The following is a 23,255-nucleotide window of genomic DNA, read 5'->3' on the forward strand; positions in this document are numbered from 1 at the left end:
AGACAGTGTATTCTTTTGGACGAAGTAACAGAAGAAATGTGCATTTAATCAAAGAAAGGAGCCTGATGACGTCACTTGAAAATAGAATCCGACGTATCTAGAGATCGCATGGAGAGAAGAAACGTAACAGTATTCCCTAAGAAGAGAAGAACAGAGGGTACAGATGAGCAACATTTCGGGCTCAAGATGAAGATGCTTGTGCTACAGAAACGCTGAATAATATGTAAATCAGTTTACACGTGTACAGTTGCCGAAACACAAGTACAGAAAATTATTCATGAGGCTTGCTATGTAATGAATTAGATTGCGGCGAGGCACCAATGTATATACATAGCAATGTATATAACCTGGATTAGTCCGCAACGCACTTAAGCAGGCCTGAAACTTCACGCACAAGAAAGACTTTCAAATGAGTGGTGCAGTTGAAAATTACTGATGGCAAGGCAAGTTTCAGAAAAGATGGGGCTGGCCCAGAACCAAGGAAATAACACCACAGTGAAACTGATGCCTGTCAAGAAGGCTACAGTGAATGTGAGAAAGGAACACGCTTCTGCTTGAAGCAGCATGAAAAAAAACACTAAAGGTTTCTACAGTTCACCATTTAATAGGATTAAATGCTGCAAATGGTTCAAAAAGAGTGGTTGTCAAGTCACATGGGTGAGATCGAAATAGCTTTGGCCAGGCTGTGCTGAAACTAGAAGACAGTGAAGCCATACTCCCTTTGTTTCCCAGACAAAGTCAACAGTAACAAGGCCAAGTTCAAAAGCCTAATTGTCTGACAAACTGAAGGAGTGCTGATGGAATGTGGGTTAATTGGAGGGGAGGCATGATCACGCCGAGCTTCCATGCACCTGGGATGGTAGCCTGCGTGCTGCTAGCATGTGGAATATTTGAGAGGGGTACAATGGTGCCAAACCAATCATAGTGGGCCATGTAATGAAGAGCCCTATAGTTTGAAGAACCAATTGATCGTTGTGTACTTAGTGACGACAATGATGACCAGTTATTGGCGGTGGGTTTTGATGCCCACCTGACTTAAGTATCCAATCATACGCGGTGGCTATATAGAACATATACTTAGATGTTCACCGAGAGCCAACCACAGGTACTCATAAGTTTTGTAGTTTGCCACATAGTATGTCGTCAGCAGTGACGAATTATTGTTATAAGAGAGCTCTTTTTTTTTTAAAAAAAAATTCCAGATCGAGTTGTGCGACATCGGGTGATGCCCGTTGTACTCCCCGTTTTAGATAATTGATATTAAAACAGAAAGCACTTTGCCAACTTCCTGAGTCGTTTTGATTATTGATGTTCAAGTAACTTCTGCATCCTCATCCACCTCGGAGTATTGCTACCTCATCTTAAAGGGCTCTTAGGAGTAAGAGTTCACTTGTGAAGGTGTAATGTACTGCCCCCGACCATGTCTGCAGGAAGGCATCAGCTCCCAATGCTTCTCGATCCGATCTACAGCTGAAAAATCTGCCATTTGCCTGTTCAATCTGGATGCGAACAGAATATGCCCTAGAGGACCCCACAATTCTGTTAGCCTCACAACAACACTCCTGTGCAGCATCCAGTCGCTGGAGTCATGAAGGTAGTGGGAATTTCAATCTACCACCATATTCCGAGGTCCCGGAATATACTCTGCTGTGATGGCTATTCTCCCGTCTAGGCAGTAGTGCCAATTCCATGAACATCTTGGATCTGGGCCGCCCCCCCCCCACCCTTATGCGGCTGAAAAATCTCAGAGAAGGATACAACAATTTGCTTTGTCCTTCGTGAATCTCTTCACTGCAAAGGGGCACGCACTAATAGCTCTAGGCAGTCGATGTGCAGGTGTAGCTCTCCTTACAACCATTTGCCACCTGTTTTTAACTGACCACATCTTGCTCCCCTACCAGAACTGCTTGCGCCTGACCCTATAATCAATTCTGGAACATCTCCGAATATGGCTTGCCCGTTACATCCCTACATTTTCTATAGCCACCATTCTAATTCCGTTCTTACTTCCTGATCCAAGGGGAATACTACTAGCTGTTGATATTCCAGCCCCTCCTGGAGCCGTCTCATCTTTAATCTCTGTAACTCTCTGTAATGTAGGGGACCCGGAAATACCGCTTGAATGGAGGCTGCCAGAAACCCTACTATCCTTGCTAACGTCGGAGAATTGCTAGCTTGTAGTCCTTTCTTTATTTCTCTCATTTTGAGCACTGGCAGTTCCAGGGTCACTTTCCTGGTTATCTATGATAAATCCTAGTAATTCCATAAGTTTCCAGGCACTGCACTAGCTCGGAGTTCTCTAGGTTGATGATGAATCCTAGTGATGCATAGAGGTTTGATTCTCATTGTACTTGCAGCATTTCTCCGTTCGCTGCCAGGATGAGAATGGTGTCTAGATAGACTAGATCATCATTCCTCCCTCACTCATGGCTACTGCTACTGGCCTTGTGATTTTCATAAATGCCCAGGGCGCTGATGAGCAACCGAATGGCAGGATATTGAACTGCCATGTCTGATCTTGCCATAGGAAGCTCAAGTACATGTAGTGTTTGCAAGCAACTGGAACCATAAGGTATGTCTTTCAAGTCCATCCTTACTAACAAGTCTCCCTTTCAGACCAGGTCTCTGAGAAGGTGCAATCCTTCCATCTTGAAATGTCTGTAAACTAGCCACCCATTGAGCTCCTTTAAAAACGAGGACGGGACGCACCTCGTCTTCCCGATCTACCAGAAACACATTGCCTTTGCTGCCCTCACCTGCGTGGGAACCTTGGTTTTGGAATTAGCCTCTTCCTCTGCGACCTCTAGTTCTGCGGCACCTTGCTGGGAAGAACTAGTCTTGCTGTCTTGACTCCCAGTACTGGGCTCTGGGATTCTGAGGTCCTCTGTAACGCTCACCTGATTCCCGCAGAGGCGCCGGTCTTGACTGGGCGAATACCGTATCTTCAAAGGTGATGTGTAACACACGGTTGGCTCTTTGGGCTGGACCTCTGTGCACTGTATGTCTGACTCGAAGAGTAAGATGTCTGCAGATAGAAAATATGGGATTAATGAACTGGGGTTATTGGGTGTCTCTCTCTTCTTCCCTTTCTCTTCTCCTGTAGAACCCCAAAGGTTAACGCTCTCACCTTAGGTAAGTGAACGCCGAGCTCTCCAGCTGCCTCGGGGCACGGTGCCGTAACCAGTTTCTTCACTGGATATTGCAGGCCTCTTGACCTCAGAGGACTGCTGTCCGTCGTTTACTGCACGAACGGTAAGTTCTGAGTATTTCAAATGTCTTTAAAAGTCTTTTGTAATGATGTGAAGTGAGTTGAGGATGGAACCTGTGTGAGGAATAGAAGCGCCTGGAAGCACGTAAGTGCTTGTTGCCTGCTTCACGATGCGCACTAACTGTCCTTTTATCTTGCAGGTACAAGTTCGGAGCTGCTGAAGGGTGCCGGAATACCCACTGGGTTCGGCGTGGGAAGGAGTAATGGCACGTGAGTAATAAAGTTACCCAATGTCTTTAAACGCACCTTCTTTTGTCTTTCAGATGCGGGATGCAGCGCCGAAGGCCTCCGGAGCGTGCGAAGAGTTGGTAAGCTTTTGTCTTTCAGATGCCGGAATGCAGCGCGAGGCGTTGGTGACAGCCGATGGACCAGCTAAGAGAAGCGCTGTCACTGAAGACCATAGTGCTAACCTGTTCTTTCTTGTCTTTATAGGTGTTGCTGAAGATTGGATTCAGTATGGTAAGCCTTTTTCCCTTAGGCCCAGGATCAGATGCACAAGACACAATGAGCGTTCTGCTGCAGAGGATGCAGAATAACACAAAGCAAGATTCATCCATCGGGTGTGGTTTAAATAGCCTCCTGTAGTGCTTAGGTGTCTCCTTCCACAGCCTCGCCTAGGTAAGAAAAGAGTTCCTGCTTTCCAGAAGAGTTCCAGTGTTCTGAACATAGGGAGTGGCTCCTGCCCCACCCAACAGGAAAAGTAGTCCCAAACAGAAGAGGATTAGAGGCTCAACTGGCAGGTAAGTAAGCAGCATGGTCTGCTGCAGGTAAGTCCACCCAAGCATTATGAGCCCGGCGCTTCCAGCGCTGGGACTGGGCATATTTATGAGCCTGGTGCCACTGACGCCAGGACAGGGTCCAAAAGGTCCCAATTGGGACTGGTTGGCACTCGGAACCTGGGTTATGGGTCTGCTTCCAAGGGAGTTGGGTAGGTCCTGACCTTTTGGAAGCAGAGATCATGACAGCCTCTATGTGTATCACTACCCTGCTTGCTGCGAAGTAGCCATCTACTCCGTACTGTGTCACCGCGATTTTGTGTTCTTGTGCGGCTCAGTGGCTAGTCTGACGGCACTCGCCTTCTTGCGTGCATCCGGGCGCGCAGCCCAAAGCGTCACTGGTGAACCTTTTTCCTTGGAGGTGTTCCGGGCACATGGGCCGGGCATTGTCTTGTAATGGGAGCGCGAGCCGGTTGACCGAGTGAGTTACTCACTCACAGATCCAGCTTACACTTACCTTAAACGCTCTGCCGTTTCCGTGCACTGCCGTTGCTGTGCCTAGTTATGCATTTGAACAGCGGTCCTACCTAGTAGCCTGTCAGGCGACTTCACGATCACTGCTTTATGAAAATCAGTCTACTTATTCCCAGAATAATGACATGATACACCTATAATATAAAATGCCATAATACAATCTTGACATACTCAATTGTAGCAAATGTTAATGGGGATAATAAAAGAGGAAGCAGAAAGGTGTACTTATCACTATGAAGAGCAGAAAAAGGAGAGGACCTGGGCAGAAGTGACTAATAGGGTCCAGAGGAAAGGAAGTGGACCAAGAGACTACTAGATGGAACAGATTTATGGGGATTTGTAGTTATGACTTATTGTGTTTGTTATATTTAAAATTAAATTAAAATGTCAAAAAATGAAGTTTTGAAACTGAAGAGTGGAAATTGAAGTTGAAGCATAATGCTCGCCTTCGACATAAAATCTGAATTTTAAACTAGAGGAATGGGGCTTTTAAAAAAGGACCTAAACGGGTCCAACACTGAAGGCGCCCAGCCGAGTCGAATCTGGATTTCCTACATGTGGATCCAGAGCTCAATACATAGAGCTATTATTATTGCATCATTTGGTCTGAAACAAACCTTTATACACAACATGACAAAAAAGCAGATAGAGAAAATGTATAAATCAAGATTCACATAAAGTAATCAAAAATAAAGTATTACATACTCAAAATTCTAATTAATATGTTGACGATTTGCCAATCCATTAGCAGAAAGATATTGATCAAGTACAATCAGCATAGAATTCTTTTTTTAAATTCACAAATCCAATAGCAGCAAGAAAATGGTAAAGTGCAATCAGCATGGATAATGAACAATAATCCATAAAACCCTTTCTCCTAAGAACTCCCATGGCAGCAACACGTTTGTCTTGAAGCAAGACAACACAGCGCAACACAGGTTTGAATCCTGATCCCGCGCTCAGAAATCAATCTTGGGTATTAAGCATGTTATAAAAGAAAAATTATAATCTTGCACATACTTGAGAAAATATTTGTTGTGTAGATCAAATCGTAGCATTGCACTCAACTAACAAGTAATATAGTGTCTCAAACCTGCTTCACATTTCCAACTGTCAGGGCCATCGATAACAATCTTTACACATATCGGTTGACTGCAGTCGGAAGCAAGTTAAAATGAAAATGCAATACAGTGGTGTGAACTTCCACAAAGTGAACTTAATAATGTAGGCCGCAGGAGAGCCCAATGCCTGTTGCCCTTTCACTAAGTCGTTATACCTTTCATAGGAACTAAATGTATCCACTGTGTTCGATCAATCTTGCCTCCATATTTTTTTTTCTTACTTTGCACAAGATCTGTGTGGAACTCATTAGATTTAAGCCCAGCTTTGGTCCCAACATGCCACAGACCTTGTCTAGGGGCTCTGCGATTTTTTGCACTACCAATATTTAGCACCTTACATATGGAATTAGGCGGAGGATTCACAAATCTTTCATATTACTGCATCCTTTTCCATAAAATGTTTGCATTGAAGCATGTTAAGCCTAATTCCTATTTTATACTGGTCATTGGGACAGCCCGAGGGGGACACAGGGGGCCCCTCCATAGAGGGGATCAAAATCAAAGTCACTGAAAAGATGCCTCATAAAATTGAATCGCTAGCTTTAAAGAAAATCTTCCAAAACAGATGTGAAAATGCTTAAATTGCGGTAGGAGGGTCTTTGTTTGGTTATAAATTAAAATCGTTTATTAGAGTCTTGCTCATTTGTGTGGGTGAGGGAGGGTGCGAGGGGATTGCACGTGTAATGTTTCCATACTGAGTCCAACCCTTAAGGAAGTGTTACTGTGGAGCTCTATGAGGATACTTAGCAAATGGGAGGGCACAACCAATTTTTTGTAATTCAAGCCATAGCAATTTGCGGTTTACCTTTTCAAAAGCTAAAGAAAAGTCTAACTTTATGGTGTAAATTATAGGTTAATCCTTTTGACATGCTAACTGTTGAATATAGTCAACTACTCCAGCTGTGCCTACTTTGTCTCGGAAACCCACCTGATAGGGCTTCAGGATACCACACGAATCCGCCCCAGCCTTTAGATCTTTCAATCCCAACGACATGAAGATGTGAGTCCATGTCTAACAAGGCTATGGGCCTGCAATTACCAGGGTCACAATTGTTACCCTTTTTTATAAATAGGCACAATGTTTTCAGTTTTCCACTAGAGGGGCAGTTTACGCTCCCCAACTACTTCCTTTAATAGGTCATACAAGAGAAAAGATCAAAAGGCAGTGTCTGCCTTAAAACATTAAACTACACAGCCCATTTGGCCCAGGGACCCTTGATTGACTGCACTTCTTAATTCGCAGTTACAGATCGTCGCAATCAAATTCCAATTTCCAAGCAACAGGAACTATTTGAAAAAATCCAGACTGACTGGGCAGAGAATATAGATTTTCAAAGTGGCTAATCCAGACGTTCTCAAGTATAGAATTCTCCTGTACCACTTGCTGAAAATTTACACCAGTATTTACCAATTTCCAGTAGCTAGAATCTGATTTTTGGAGTAGACTCTGCAGCATCAATTCCCCCTCCAGCGTATGCGTTTGATGGCGTCTCACTATCATTCTGTTTTCAGATCTCCGTCCCTCCTGATGAATCAACTCAGTTACCTTATCCTTTTTCAATAGAATTCTTAATATCACACATTTAATCTCATCACCGGTTTTAGCTCCTGTATCTCGGTCGTGTAAGCCCCAGTTCTTTGAGGTTTATTATGCAAGGAATCAGGAGTAAACATTTGTAAACTCTATTTTCAGAGGTATTTCAAGGTGTACACAGAAGGGATCTATCAGCAGTAGTAAAATCCCTGAATTTGTCCTACCACATGCGTAAACTTATTTGCAATCTTATTACACAAAAAGCGCCTATTCCTTCTCTAATTTACATTAACCTGAGGGAGACGCCCCCGCGATTACCGACACTGGATACAGACAGTGACCAATAAGGATATTGTGATCACTCGGCACACCCACATGCACCATTAACTGATTGCATAGTAAAATCAAATGTAACATTTTTTTTTAAAATAAAGGTTCGGGTTCTCTGAAACAACAATAAAAAAAAAATCAATCCTAGAAGCCTGTGTGCCACGGCTCGAGGTGTGTTGGCCTTCATCCCCGTGAGGATGTAAACAATCAACATTACAATCCCCTGCTCAAACCACATAAAAATCCCTAAAACACGTATACCACTCTAATAACACATTTTCTAATTGCTCTTGTAAAACATCAATGGTGACTTCATGGTAGCAGCAATAATTATTAATAACCAAGTTGTATGGCCAAGGGTGTCCATCTAATTGGTTGCTCTATGTTAAATTAATGGGTGTGCCTTTCAACAGCCTCTCGAGAACCAGTAATTTAATAGCAGGTTTTGAAATTGCTGGACACCGTTTAGCTCCTAGAAAGGGCCTGGTTAGCTTGACACCAACAGCTTCCAGTAACTGCATTTGGCTCTCCAAGCAAATTGCTGCTTCCAAATATACCTTCTATGTATCTGGGAATTTGCATAAAAAGCGAATTAGTAAACCTTTAGAAGACATGCAAGCATGAATAGTCATGGGTACTGTACACACATCTCTAAGCTACATGTGATTTGGAAGTTAGCTTTGTTGTATGTCTGCATTAGGTGCCTTTTTCTGCAGAGAGAAAAAGTGAGCAGATTTGCCTTACAGGAAAAGGAGGTGGCAGCAGAGATAAGAGAGATTAATGCATTAACAGATGTAGGCGTAGAGTTGTGATGTAGCAGCAAAGATAGGAGAGGTAGCAGCAAGATAGAAGAAATGACACAAACAATGTAAAAGAAATAAAAAGGGAAAACAATTTAAAGAGACAGTGAAAGGGGAAGAAACATGGCAAGAAAGGGCATTCACCAGAAACCGCAATACAGTACAAGACCTAGCAATAAAGCAATAGAAAAGGGGTTCAAGGCACGTATATTTTTGGGTGCATGCAACAGTTTGCATGAAAGCAAGTTCTGCCATCTTTCAGGCAGTCCAGGAAAATCCAGCTCCTGCACCATGAATTCCACTTTCGACCCTGGATAAAAATGCTTGATGTGGAACGGAGAGGGGGAGGGGGGTGACACATTTTGGGAAGTAAAGAGAAAAGAAAAAAACTCAAGCAATTGAGCCATATGCATTTTCTGCATCAAGCATGGCTGCCAATATTGTAAAGTTGCACTGCAATCCTAAACAACCTTTGACTAAATTTCGAGCATATACTGTCAATGTATACGGACTGGAATGGCCCCTACAAGTGTATGCACAACCTTTTTCCTAGTATTTAAAAAAGGCACTGGACTTTATCAAGACGTCAAAGAAACACGCTTAGCCTTACATACAGTCCAAAGGTTTTAATTACAGTGCTCACAAAGTATATGGACCGTCTGTATGTAATAAGGAGACAAAGGCAAGTTCCTTGACTCAATGCAGCAGCTGGCAAAAAGGGGAGGGGGGGGTCCACAAAAAGGCACACTACATCGCTATTCTACCTTGGGGAACCCACACTAGTCCAAGCCTCCGTATCCCCCCTCCCCAATTAGTAATATGACGGTAACCGCTACCATCTTAATCGATGGTCTTAGGCTCTGGTGGTTTGTCTAAAGGCAGGCTCACCCACTCCCCCAGGGTCTCCATAGTTTTCCCTACTCTAACCCTGCTTAGTGTTCTACAGCGAGGTGGGGAAGCTGGCTGCACTCTGGTGGATCCGTTTAATGTCAGTCATGCTCACTCTCACCTTAACCTCCTTCTCTACTGCCTCATCTTCTTAACAGCCCCCAACCAATCTTTTATACCTCCGATTTTTCAATCCGCCTTACTCTTATTCATTCTTTTCCTTCTCCTCCCACTCTATCATCACCTCTCCACACCCTCTTCATTCACACCTACACTTCATAAACACTCCTATTTATTTCTCTTTCTACACATATGTATCCCACCCATGCACATCCACGCCGCAGACTCAGCTGTGCACTTCACCTGCACCAGTCTGCTGCACACACCGCCACTTGTTTCCACCTGCTGTTGGTCGTTTGGTCCTCTTCTGCCTCGGTCGTTGATCTCACCCAAATGACCCACCTCTCTGTTCCCAGCCCTTTCCCGAATACCCCCTCCTCTCCTGGGGAATTGGTTCTTCCTCTCCCTCCAGCTTCCTCCTTGATCTGGAGCATGTATGGGTGGCTGGAACCGCTGAATAGGGCCCTAAACCACGCCCTTCTACTCCATAGTCCCTGGTGGTCCTAGGCCTTACCCTAGCTACCCGGGATCCCATCCTTCTGCACTGGGTGCCGCATCCCGGCGCCATTGTGGAAGGCCGCAGCAACCTCCATCCCCTGCGTGTCAACCTCCAGCTCTGGCCTGCTCAAGCCCCGCTCAAACCCCACCTCCAGGGATCCCTCACTCTGCACCCGAGTCTCAGATAAAGAGGGACAGGAGGGTCTGCACCCAAACATCCTGGTGTAGGATGAGCTAAGGCTAGGCCCTCGCCCCCACAACTTCCCAGACAAGGACAATGCCAACAGCCCCACGCTCAATAGTGAAGCCACAAAACGTGTTTCATATTTCTCGTTCCATAAACTAATTTGAAAATGGTTAAGAGTATCCAAATACCTTCTAAGCACAGAAACCAGTGGGCCCTTTGAGGTGCAAAAAGCCACGCATAACTTGGTGAAATATTAATGCATAGAAGAATCACTGCGTTTTGCATACATTTGAACGATTGTGAATTCCTTTTGGCAAAATGTGTTGATCATTTAGATGAACCAGCCAACACGAAAGAGCTCCATCGTACCTGTATAAGACATTTGCTGACGTCACTAGCGCACAGAGCTTTGTTGCAGCCCCTTGCTGGCAGGATCCAAGAGAAACACAGCACGGCAGCAACTGCAGTGAATACTATGTATGGTGACCTCATGATTTAGCACCAAGGTCCACTTGAACAGCTTTTCAATCACTGAAATACAAAAGTTGAAAATAATTAACAGAAGCACAACTGCTGGATCGGACATTATTCATAAACATTTGCAGTGGTCTAGTCCACCATTCCATCCCAAGAAGCCTTAAGATCTTTGGGGTCAAAATCAGCAGTTTTCACTGAGCCACTAATGTGCGATATAGGAAGCTATGATCACGCCAATATATTAACATATGGTGTGCATTCTAGTAACTCGTCAGCAACTGTCCGTTAGATGTAATGAAATGTAGTGGGTTTGTCTGAAATTAGGGTGGCCAAGCAGTATTTTTCGCCTCATTTTTTAAAAACATTTTTTTTTTAAAAAAAAAGGTGGGCCAGGTTAGGCAAGATTAAAAAATATTTTTCAGGGACAATTAACCGGGTTACTGAAAAATGCAGCAAAAACAGTCAGGTGACCAGGTGGGCAACATCCGGATGCAAAGTAGTATCCCTCTGCATATCCTGAAAACATTCTGTTACAAACAGTGGAAATCTCTAGCAAACAGTGGATTTGGAGGAAGAAGAGCACTGGGAGTGAGGAAGACATGGTGGTGGCACACACAATTTAGACCTGCAGAATTGGCAGCTAATTACTCTCCGGGCCATCAAAGAATTCACTGCATACAGCATACACCTCCCACCCCCCCCCGAAGCCAAGGTGTAAGACAGGCCCCCCCAAGAGACGGCAAGACACCAGTAGGAGGGTGGACATCACAGCAGGCAGTTTGGCAGATGGACTACAGAGACTGCTTGACGAGCCTTGCGTTGGGGCAAGCAGTGCCTACTGCTAGGACAATGGAATAACAATCAAACTCAGAGATTAGATGGCACCTTTGAGCACTTAGTGGAGACAGAGTGACGGTAAAACGTTCATATTGAAGAGGAGGAATAGTGATCTACCTTCCGGAAGCTAAGCTGCCCCATTACATCATAGTGACAGATCTGATTAAGAGGGCTTGGAAGGAGGAATAATCTCGAGGTTTCCTTCGGTGAGAGCTTGCAGCAGAACCACCTTGAGCCCTGATAGGCCCGTACAACTAGAACATGGCCGGCACCACGTTGTACATGCATCGTTTTCAGACAAATCCACAGACAAACCTTCTTGGAGATTCTCAAGGAGGAGTGGGAGAAAGAGGGCAAAGAGATCAAATGTGGTGGACTATGTTTGAGTCATCTGAGAGCATCTCTAGAGGTAACCAATTAAAACCTACAGCTCATGGAGAAAATACAAACCTACTAAAGCAAGGGTACAAGGTTGAGGCTGATCCTGACAAGGTAATGGTCTTGCTGTCTCAGTGGAACGGCCCAAATCACTTCAGTGAACCAATAGGCCCAATATCATAAGGTAGTAGACAGGAAACATTCCTCCCAGGTTCCCCATTGCAGCCTCAGGTGTGATAATTCTTAAACAATATGATATAAATAAAATATCGTATCGTGCTCGTACACACGTGTTTCAGAGGGCGACCAGGCAAAGGGAGAGCAACAGGGGAGAAAACCAAAACAGCGATCTTACTAGGCCCAGTGACCTTGAGAACGCGCAAGTGTATGGGGAAGGGAAAAGGGGGAAAGTGCATGGGAGGGGCGGGGGGAGAAACTGGAAAGTGCAGAGCATAGGAGAGAACAAGATGAATAATAAGTAAATAAGGTGATCAAAAACAGTGGTAGTGCAGCCTGTGAGTGGCAAAGTGAAGGTTAGTCAGATAGGGTGTATCTGATAAGTGCAGAAGAAGAGTGGGTTGGGGGGGGGGGCTGTATGGGTACAGATACAGTCCCCAGTGCAAGGGCTGGCCAGGAGGCAGTGCAGGATGGTGGCAGGGTGAGCAGGTACCTGGGACCGAAGGACAGAGGGTGGCCAGGTGCAACAGTGCCGAGAGAGAAAGCAGATCAGCAGGAGAGAAGAGGGGCAAAGGTAGAGGCGAAGAGAAAGATCTTGAGGAGCTTCCAGAACCATAGATGGTTCTCCTCAAGTTTCAAGGTGGCAGGGAGGCAGTTCCAAAGGGAGGCTCCAACCGAAGACCGATCTACCCCAGCTCGTTTCTTTGAAAAATGACTGACCCTGAGGGAGGTAGAGGAGCGAAGGGCTCGAGAGGGGAGGCATTTACGGAGGGATAGTTGAAGGTATTTTGGACCCAGGCCCAAGAGAGCCTTGTGGACAATGCAAAGGGTTTTAAATTTAATCCTTGCATCCACTGGGAGCCAATGAAGGGATGTTAGAGCTGGGGAGATACGATCCCAGGGCTTGAGGCCAAGGACAAGTCTCGCAGTCCTGTTCTGGTTTAGTTGTAAAGGGCGGAGAGTGGAGGCAGGTAGATTTAGAAAGAGGCTGTTACAGTAGTCCAACCTAGAGAGAATCAGAGCATGAGAGACAGTGAGCTTCTGAGGGAAGGAGAGGAAAGGAGGAGTACCTCTGAGGAGGTTCAGTAAGAAGTTTGACTTTTAGAGATGTGTGCGGAGAAGGAAAGTGTGGCGTCAAAGATGACCCCCGGGGCTCTAGCTTCGCAGGTAGGGGCAGGAGGAGGGCCAAGGGAGGCCGGCCAGAGAGTGAGCAGAAAGGATGGAGAGGGTGTACCAATGAGGAGGATCTCAGTCTTGTTGGCATTTAAACAAAGATCATTGGTGGCACACCAATTCTGAATGGCGATTAGACAGTCAGAGAGGAGGGAAGGAGAGGAGGTGGCTGAAGGAAGCCTGAAAATGAGTTGGGAGTTGTCAGCATAGCATTGGACATTTGAGCAGAAAATGGAAATGCAGTAGGCGAGGGTTGCCAGGTATTGGTTGAAAAGCCAGGGCGAGAGGTTAGACCCATGGGGGACACCACAGGTAGAGAAGGAGATAGAAGATAGGAAGGGCCCAAGTTGTACCTGGGAGGGTAGGTCAGAGAGAAAAGAGTTCAGCCAGGTCAGAGCCTGATCGGTGATACCCAGGTTGTCACGGAGACGATTGAGCAGGGTGGTATGGTTGACCGTGTCGAAAGCAGAGGACAGATCAAGTAGAATGAGGACAGAGGGAATGTTAGAGTCAAGGTTGGAGAGCAGGTCTTCACAGATGTTCAGGAGAGCAGTTACCGAACTTCTGGCAGCTCTGAAGCCGGATTAGTGGTCATGGAGAGAGCCAACAGAGTTAGAATGAAGGTTAAGATGAGAGATGTCAAGCTTTTCCAGGAGCTTACCCAAAAAGCAAGTAATGGAAATTGGGCGATAGTTAGCCGGACAAGAAGGATCAGCTGCGGGTTTCTTGAGGAGAGGATGCACAAGGGAGTGCTTCAAAGGGGAGGGGAAAACATCCAAAGGCAAAGGAGAGGTTGCAGAAATCGGCAAGGGCCAGAGCGAGAGTATCGATGTGGTCCTTATGGTTTTAGAGGAACATGGATGGACCTGTTTTGATGAGGCTTTGATACATCAAACTTGTCTAGTGACCTCATCAGGAGAGAAAGAGGGAGGAGTCAGGGGTAGCTAAGGGTGGTCAACAAGCAGAGAAGGAGAGGGTAGAGGAGCAGGAGAGGAGAGTGTGGTCAAGATGTCCTGGGTTTTAGAGATAGAGTGTGAGGCAAGGTCATTGCAAAGAGCCTGAGAGGAAGGGTGGATACTGCAGCAGGGTTGGCCAGCTCCTTGCAGATTTTAAAGAGTTCGGCCAAGCTGTTAGATGCCGCAGAGACACAGGCTTGAATATGGACTTGTTCTTGGTGCATACATACAGGGGCAAGAGCATCAAGAATAGCAGAGATGGAGGAGTAGAGCAGAGACAGGGCTGTGTCAGGGCGTGAGTCAGCCCGGAGTGAAGGAGGTGGCGAGAAGGTGGCAGCGAAAGCCTCGATTGACACACGCTTCATGGGCCGGATGCCCGAGAAGGTGGGGGGCAGTCTTGGGGTAGGCTTGGCTTGAGGGGAGGAGATGGGAAGATGAGAGGAGAGGAGGCAGTGATCACTCCGGGAGAGAGGAGTGGTGTGGGGAGTAGATAGGGGGAGGCCAGGAGAAGATCAAGACATCAAGTGTGTGGCCAGCAGAGTGAGTCAAGCCAAAGGGGAGGATAGAGAGGGAGAGTGACTCACAGAGGTCGCAAAAGAGCGCAGATGAGGAACAGGGAGAATCAAGATGGATGATGAGGTCACCAAGGAGGAGGAGTTGAGAGGTAGAGGCAAGGAGGGCGGAGGAGAGGTCTGCCCACTCAGAGAGAAAAGAGGTGACTTGACCAGGGGGCCGGTAGAGAGTAGCAACAGTAAGGGAGTGGCTAGGAGAGAGACAGAGTTTACAGACAAGGCATTTGAAAGAGGAGTAAGTCTGAGTGGGGATGATGGAGGCAGGAATTCACTCAGGGAAGATCAGGGCTACACCCCCTCTGGGCCGGGTGGATCTGGGGCAGAGAGGATCTTGTAGCCGCCAGGGAGGAGTGTGTCAAAGCTCGTGACAGAGCTGGCCTTGATCCATGTCTCGGTAAGACCAAGGACATCAAGGTCAAGTTCTTCAAGGAGGTGGCAGATGTCGAAGGAGTGTTTGACAGCGGACCGAGGATTAAGGGTGGCAAGATGAAGAAGGTTGCCAGCCTTAAAGACCTTCCGGGGAGGGGTACAAATCAGAGGTAGGCCCTGCAGAGGGAGCACGAGATGGGGCAGAGGGGGAAGGAGAAAAGGCCAAGGTAGCCAAGGGAGGGGAGTAGGGGACAGCTGGAGATGAGAGGAAGTTGATGAGGCGAGAGAACAGCCTATCAAAGAGACAGAGATTGGCCTGAGGGCCTTGCACCATGACAGTGCCATTTAGGTAGACATTTATGATGACTCAGGAGGAGTCAAAGGAATCAATACAGACTTCCCAAAGGGTGCCATCATTAATTGGAGGAGGAGGATGATACAGGACAAAGCACAGAGATCATATGAGGGGTCCAAAGATCTGGCGAAGGAACGACAAAGAGGATGTCGGTGAGCGTTTGTCTGGCAGAAGCGCTGGAATAGGTATTGGCAATGGGGAGACCTGGGTTGGAGGCCAAGACATCCTTTTTAAATTCCTTCTTACCAGACTTAGTGAGAAGGGAGGGATATAGTGGATAGTAAAGCAGTTTGAGTAGATAGGATAAACAGATAGCGCCCGTTTGTCTGGCATGTATTATTCCACCATCGGTAGCCCATTTGGCTTATCGTATTTTGCAAAAAGGAGGACAACACTTTACCAATGACGTCTAACAGAGCAAATTGGACGGTAGTTGGTCGGAAAGGCACAATCTCCTTTTTTGTAAGTTCGGCACAACTACTACCGATTGTCAAGTTACAGAAATTTGCATCATTATGGAGATTTGTCTGAAAAGAATTCCCAAAAAAGTGGCCCATTGTTCTTTATTCTTCTTTAACATTATATTGGATAAAGCGTCTGGGCCAGCCGCACCAGAGTTTTTTAATTTTGAAATTGCATCTTTTATTTCATCTTTGGTGAGACATACTTTCCAGGGTACTATCTTCTCCATACATGTATCAACGTTACGTGGGATCTGATTTTTGAACACATTCGTAAAGTGTTTTACCCACACGTCTATTTACTCCAGTACACGTGTGTGTTGAGTTGATGAGTCAATTATTATCGCCCCGGTTTCCCTATTTTTACTTGCAAATTAGTTTAATCATTGCTTCAGCACGCTCTTGATCGCAAGTTAATTTAAATGAGATCAGCCAATTTCGTTAGTTTTGATGACACTTTAGAAATGCACAGAATTGCAAGGCTTCACCATCTTGATGTCGTACAGCAATTTTTTCTTTGCCTCAACAACTTTTTTGCTATAAGGATATCGGTGCTTGTGATGGTCGACTTTGAACCCACTTCCGGTTCTTTTAAATTGTAATAATAGTGGACCATAGTCAAGGATTTTCGCACCATTTGTATCGCTGGTTGATCATTTTGTTGACAAGTCAGCGATATCCTTCCGGCTAATTCTTATACGGTTTAGACCTTGGTTTATTTCCAGCTCGCCCACCTAGTGATCTCCAACCGATGCTAGTATGGTTTCCCAAATCATATTTACTGCGTCGTGATTGCTGTTGGTCATCTTTGTAATAACCAGTTATTATTTTAATGGGAGAAGTTACTTGAAGTAAATAGAGCGTTTTATGGCTTCCATTCCTATGCCATGTATGTCTACCCGGGATGTCACCGCTTGTCTAGCCATTCAACATTAAACAGTTTCTAATGGCTAAGTCTCACATCCGATGTTTGCCTCGACCATCTTTCGGGTTTCTATTCATATATCTTTTAAATGCCCGCTGTCAACCCAAGAAAAATTCAGATCGCCACACATGATTGTATGCTGGAATTGCACAACGCATACATAATCGTCAATCGGAGACATAACTGACGAAATAAACTTGGAAATTTTTGCAGGATTCCAGTATGTGTTCACAATCAACAACTGCTCTCTTGTGCTATTATCATTATAGGAAAATTAAATAATCGCTCCTTGGACAAAAATATTTGGGTTTGACGATTTAATTACAGCCCAATTTACTTTGTTTTTTACCATGGTCAAAAGGCCAGAGAAAGGACGGCCAGTTGCGTTTTTCATGGCTGCATTTAGTAAAACTGTAACCCATCGTACACTGGAATTTCGCGCAGCCAGGTTTCCTATAGGCATATTACTGAATAATTTCCCTTCCTTAACTCATCCTCTTGAAATAAATGCAGGAAGCCTTGTGTGTTCCAAGATATTAATTAACACTCCTCAAAGGTTGCAGTTGGTCTTAGCTAATGTTTCAATTGGGTTTCTGTCAAAGCTGTCGATCTTTGCGACTTTTCATCGTGAAGTCTGTTAGCATCAGATTCAGATCGTCTTCTCTCATATCTTTCCTTGAGGATGCGTCTTCTTTGTTCATTCTCAGACAGACCATTAACATTTGATGTTCTACTACACAGGACTTTTTCAGATTGAGGTTTTTCAGGTCCTTTATATACACTTAACTCATAACCAAAACGTTAAAAGTTCATTTCTGCCCGCTCTTAGCGCGTTTTCGATCAATTGAGAATGCACACGGAGAATAACCCAATCAGAGCGATTTTCTGAGGCATATTCCACTGTCAACGTCTTCCGTTTTTATTGTTCGCTATGATGGCACACAATGTAAAAGTTTCATCGTATTACGTCTGTTAAAATTCACCTCATTTTTTTTTTGCGCAGGACATTTTCCAATTGCAATTTTCTGGAAGAATGATAATTCTCTCTATGTGCTGTATGCTCCTGCACAATTTTTGGGCCTTTCTTTTGCACCCGAGACTAGGTGAATTTTGGATTCAATTTCAAAATGGAGTAGTTTGTCCAAGCATCAACTGATGCTCTTGCAGCCGTCTTTTTGTGAATGGGCAAGGACTTCCGGTTAAAAACTCTTACATTGAGTTTTCAGGTTCCGACCCCAAATCTATTACCTTGGTAGACTGCCTACTCCCTTTTCATCTGTCGACTCCAATGACATTCTATGGACAAACTACTTTTCGCAGTGCCATTCGGCAGTGCATTGACGGAAGTATTCCACTAGTAGTCTTCGGTAGAGTAGGTCGATATATTTGCAAAGTAGACTGATGTGAACGTATCATTGGGTTCCGGATCATCTACTCTGGGTCTATTATTTGCATTACCAATCATTTTTGGTGGAACTTCCGCCATTAGTTCTCTATTAAGTAGCTTACTCTTGACACTTGTTTTTTGGGGTAGCTCATTCAAACATTGATGTTGGAGGAGGAGTTGTCAAGTTTCTGATAAACTTCTTCGAACTATTAGACCTGCTTTTTGGTCTTGTGTCCAATTTCGCAGATATGGCTTTCGTTGTGCCTTTGGTTTGCAAAAAGGTCTCGTTACTCATTCCATCAGTCACTGATGGTATTTTTGTTGGTTCTGTGAAGATGCCAAACACGACTGCTTTGGTTGGCACTATTTCAGTAAGTAATCATCCAGAATTACTCGTCACTCCACAGCTTGGTACGTTCTGCTTGGATTGGGACGTTGACTGAATTCCGAAAGAATGTATTGACACAAGTTTGTTACAGTTGTTTTGAGGTATTGCTGGAACCAGTTCTGCCGGTTTTGCGGCAACTACCGCCTTTAACAGCAGCTGGCAGGAAACTCCCAGATTGGCCATCATTGGGGCAGTCTTGTCCTTGGGTTTCGCTGAGTTTTTTGGCACCACTTGAGGCATTATATCGGATTGAACCACATTGATAGTCTCAGTTGAGCAGATATTCTGATCAGCCACTGCAATACTGGCCCTCTTTCTACAATTGCAGCCACGTGACTCAATGTTTGCCATCATTTTATAAAAATTATGTCTCATCCACTTTGTACAGTCAATTACGGCTTCCATGAGCTCTGAATTTTGGACCGTCTCATTCCTTGCCAAGTCGCTTATCTATGGTGCCATTTGGAAGATGTTTCCGCTTCAAAAATCAAGCCTTTTATGGATGTGATCAGTGAAGACTTCTAGTGCGCCAAGTTTAGAATTCATTGTTGCGAGCAACGAGCCCTGGTCCTTTAATGAACTCATAACTTAACAAAATGCACCATGGAAAATGAAGTGGCTGCCAACACATTATTGTGGATCTGGAGTCCAGCTGCCACTGATAGATTTGTTTGACTCAGTGTCATCGGCAATCAAATGTGGCATAATTGGAAGACACAATGAATTTTTAATATAAGGGCACTCTTCCCTCTGAGGCCTATCAGATCAAGTATTACTTGTTCATTTGTGTTTTTTTGACGGGAAAACATCTGTCTGCTCGTATATGGCATTTGGGTGACTCACTAGCTGTGGCATACTCGTCAATTCTTTGAGGCCTTAGTGATTCCGGCCGATTCACCTTTAATGGTTCTTCCTCTGTTGGTTTTAGACCAGTCGATGAAGCGAAACGTCCAACACTGACACCTTGTGCTTTTCCATTTGCCGAAATTTCACAGCTAGCGTTTATCTCTTAACTTTAAAAAAAAATTGGATTTGAGGCGCTTGGCCAGCAATGCTTCTCTAGCGGCAAGGTCTGAATAAGGATTGCGAGGCTGTGTTGATTTGTATCAGCCATTCACATTGGTGATATCGGCGAGGAAGCTCTGTTTTTCAATTGACATTTGTTTGCCGGCACCCATCATCACTGTCATTTCTGGTCAGCAGCTTCTCACTCTTAAGAGACACTCTCTTCTCAAGCCGTGTTCAGGAACATTTTTGTTTTGCAGATCAGTTTCCAGAGCTATAGCTGGAACTTTGTTCGTTGTGATGCTAAAGTTGAGTCGATTGGCCATATCAGAATCTCTGTCAGTATCAATATCCACGTCCATAATACCATCAACTCTTTTAATTGAATCATTCACTGAATGAGTGTTGTTTGGGGGGGAGCGGAGCTCTGATAGGTCGTCTGGAACATCAGGCTCGCTTCGCACCAGCTTTTTACTAAGCTCGGCGGGCTCACGCAGTTCCATCCATTCTAAGTCTGTAATGTCTTCAATAGCAAGCCCACTTCCATTCCCATTTCCTTGTGGTTGCAACAACGCGTTCTGAATTGATGGATTCAGAAGCAATTGTAGACTCTAGAACTGACACATTACAGTGAGTTGAAACAAATGGTAAGGAGGGGGAGGGATCGAAAGTGAGGTCGGTAACGTAGACCCACAATCTCGGTATGACAGTTTCCGAGTCAATTTCAAAATCAGTTCCACACTCACCTCTGTCACTATGCGTTCCAGTGTCACAATCCAGGCGACGCTGCTGTAGCAGTTCTGCCGGGTAAGAGGACAGGCAGTGTCAGGCATGTTCCTATGCCTCGTGAGATGGTTAGAGGAAATTTCAATATAAATGGATTTTCCTTGTACCAGCATTGTTACAGCCTTCAGTCCTCGAGACCCCGAAAACCCAAGATACTTGTCGTCCGACTCCGCGGGTGTTCCACGGGTGGAGTCAGATTATATACGTTAATGGGCAGCAAAAGGGGACTGTAGCAGCAGCTCCTTCCAACAGCCAAGCAAGTAAGTCTCTTTCCCAAAAGACTCGTCGTCCTGTTTATTTCTTTTCAACTGCTGCTGTGTTGCGCGCATGAAGAAGAGGGGCACATTCCATGCATTTATTTTTTCCTAGCATTTTAACATTGTTGCAGTAATAAGATGGACAACTTGGTGACAAATGGAAAGCATCCTTTTAACAAACAAATGTAGCTTTTTCAGTGATTGTTTACAAACATATTTTTCGGAAAGTTCCCGTGTTACACAACACAATGTGCAGGAAAATCTTTTCCACTTTAATAAAATTTTGGTTATGTGTAGTATTAATTTTTAAGTTAAATAATGCTCTGGTTGCTCGTCACATACTATTCACACCCTTGCAGGGGCAAATTATTTTCACAATTTAATTTAGTTAAAACAGTGTGTAAAATACTCCACCACGCTGGCACCTTAATCTGGGGAACAGATTATTATTCAATGTCTAGTTTAAACCGTCAATGGTACTATACATCATCAGCAGCAGAGCCCTTGCTCAAGGGTGACTGTCATTACATCAATAACAGGGGTGACAGCCTCTCAAATCTTCAAGACTACATTTGACTCTCCAGCCAGTATAAGCGCTATTACAAAACAATGACATGATTTCATTTGTAAATTAAATAGAAACTCAGCAAAACATGTCCATGTAATGGTAATCCAGATAGGCATTTCATTTTGCATGTAGTGCTTCATGCAGGATTCCTCCAACTTCTAAGCACTGTGATTATTATTAGCTCAGTTGGTAGCCTTACACCCTTCAGAAGTCGATAAACTAACTCTGAACAGCCAACATTTGACCATGAGGTTAGATGGAGATGTTAGCACTTGCCTCTCTGCGCTATTGTATTGCAACACTGGCATACCATTAAGCACTACTATTTCCAGTAAATGAAGGCTTTCACTAATCATCAATAGGCAATTCAGCTATCAAACCTCAAAACACATAATACAAGTCAGGTTTGCTTTACTGTGTAAGTGGCCAGGTCGGTTTGTGTTTTAAACATTAAAATACATACAGAAGAGATCAAATGTGCAGACCTTCGTAGAGGAGAAAAGAAAAGCATATCAAGTGACTTATGATACACAAATCATGTGTTGTTCCAAGGTTGAATTCCTTCTCTTTATGGTTTACTAAAATCCTACTATGTGGAGTTTTTCTGATCCCGGATCCCGAGTTAGATCTAATATTTCATTGATGGCCACATAGGCTATCTGTGAAGAGTTTGCACTGCAGAGGTAATTAACTATTCCTGTTCTATGTAGGTAGTGCTCCCCCTGCTGTTATGCTATTGCTATTCGATGTGAAGAGAGCTTGAATAATGTACTCTCTCCTGGGCAAGTTATTTTTAGGGGATTTGGGAACGGTAAGCCTATGCTCTTTTCCCATTCAGAGTGTAGCTTGCATTTCTGAAGCCCTTAATTTACCTGTTCAGTGGGAGGGTGTGTGCACTGATCCATCCCATGCAGTTTCTGCGCTATCCGAGGGGAATCTCTACTGCTGTGACCAACACTGGGGTAATCTTCTACTGTTGATACACATGATGCTCCCATTGCATGTGAGGAAAGAATGATCTACCGAGGTCCATGGCATACCTTTTCAATATTAGGAGTGGAGTGTGCCTTCCTGAAGCCTATGTTGCACCTGTTCTATAGACCCATTCCTTATCTGTTCTCTGTGTGGGCGTCTTCTACCCTTGCTTAACTTGCACATATCTACTCCACCTGTTCTACATGTTGACAGCTTGCATTGCCGTTGGCCCGATTCAAATGTTCCGTTTGTGCGAGGGAAGTGTGATCGGCACCTACTCAAGATGACTGGTTTTGTGAAAGCGAAACATTAAAAATGTGGATGCTGCTGTTGTACCTATTCTTCACATGCAGGGGCAGGCCACAGCGTTCGTGCTCATATGCTCCATTTATTAAAGGGAGTTTGTTCTACTTCACATCAATTCATCCGTTAATTTGAGAGAAACCTGCTAGCCCGTCATGGTGTGGACTGCTGGTTCATAATTTTTTCCATGAGGTTTTAACTTGTTGGCTGAGTCGGCTGGATTTTCACATACTTTAAAAACAGAGAGTAAAATACTCCCACCTTAAAATCTTATCTGGAACACTGGGTGTGATACAAAGTTACAAATCCATTTTCTCAAAGCACAATATTCCCTAACCAAGGATTCAATGTTCTTAATCTACTGCAAAACAGCATTTGCCACACATGCCGGAGAAATTAAACACTTTCCAAGAGTTTTTCCAGTAAACCATTTACACACATTACTCAGTCCTGGGAGGTCATCTTACTATGGCATAAAGTACAGTCTTATGATAACAGTCAAAAGTGTAGTAACATCACAGAACAGAAGGAAATAGATTGCCACTGCATTCATTCAAAATGGACAAACTTCTGGACCTTCTCTCCCTACCTACCCCATTATCTCACTCTAGATGACGACGTATTACTATGTGTGGTGGGTCGGAAGAAGGAGCCGAACAGATGTGGACATTTTGATGAATTTTTATTTAAATAATAAAGAAAAGGCCTGTCTCTCCCCCTATCGCTATACAGGGCTTCCCCTACCTAATAAATAAACTAAAAAAGGTATGTCGTCAGTAAGTCAAAAATTAAAATGTGCCATTGCAAAAGAGCCAAACGAAGAGTGCGAACGCATGCAGATGCACGGAACAAAGAGTGCAGCCAACGGAGCAATGCTGATAAAACCCTCAAGAAATATAATCTGGAGTTC

At 44.5% G+C, this 23,255-nt stretch overlaps 1 protein-coding gene across 2 annotated transcripts in view; it reads right to left on the reverse strand.

The window, feature by feature from the left end:
- Positions 1-23,255, reverse strand: part of TWSG1 (twisted gastrulation BMP signaling modulator 1) — a 283,080-nt gene that overhangs the window by 232,510 nt on the left and 27,315 nt on the right. For both annotated transcript variants that reach the window (XM_069613391.1, XM_069613392.1), the window contains exon 2: positions 10,366-10,527. In XM_069613391.1, the coding sequence (XP_069469492.1) occupies positions 10,366-10,488 (123 nt within the window). In that variant the 5' untranslated portion in view covers positions 10,489-10,527. The remainder of the gene's footprint in view (positions 1-10,365; positions 10,528-23,255) is intronic.

The sequence above is a fragment of the Ambystoma mexicanum genome, chromosome 5p, assembly GCF_040938575.1.
Source record: "Ambystoma mexicanum isolate Mex_15411 chromosome 5p, UKY_AmexF1_1, whole genome shotgun sequence".
Lineage (NCBI taxonomy): Eukaryota > Metazoa > Chordata > Amphibia > Caudata > Ambystomatidae > Ambystoma > Ambystoma mexicanum.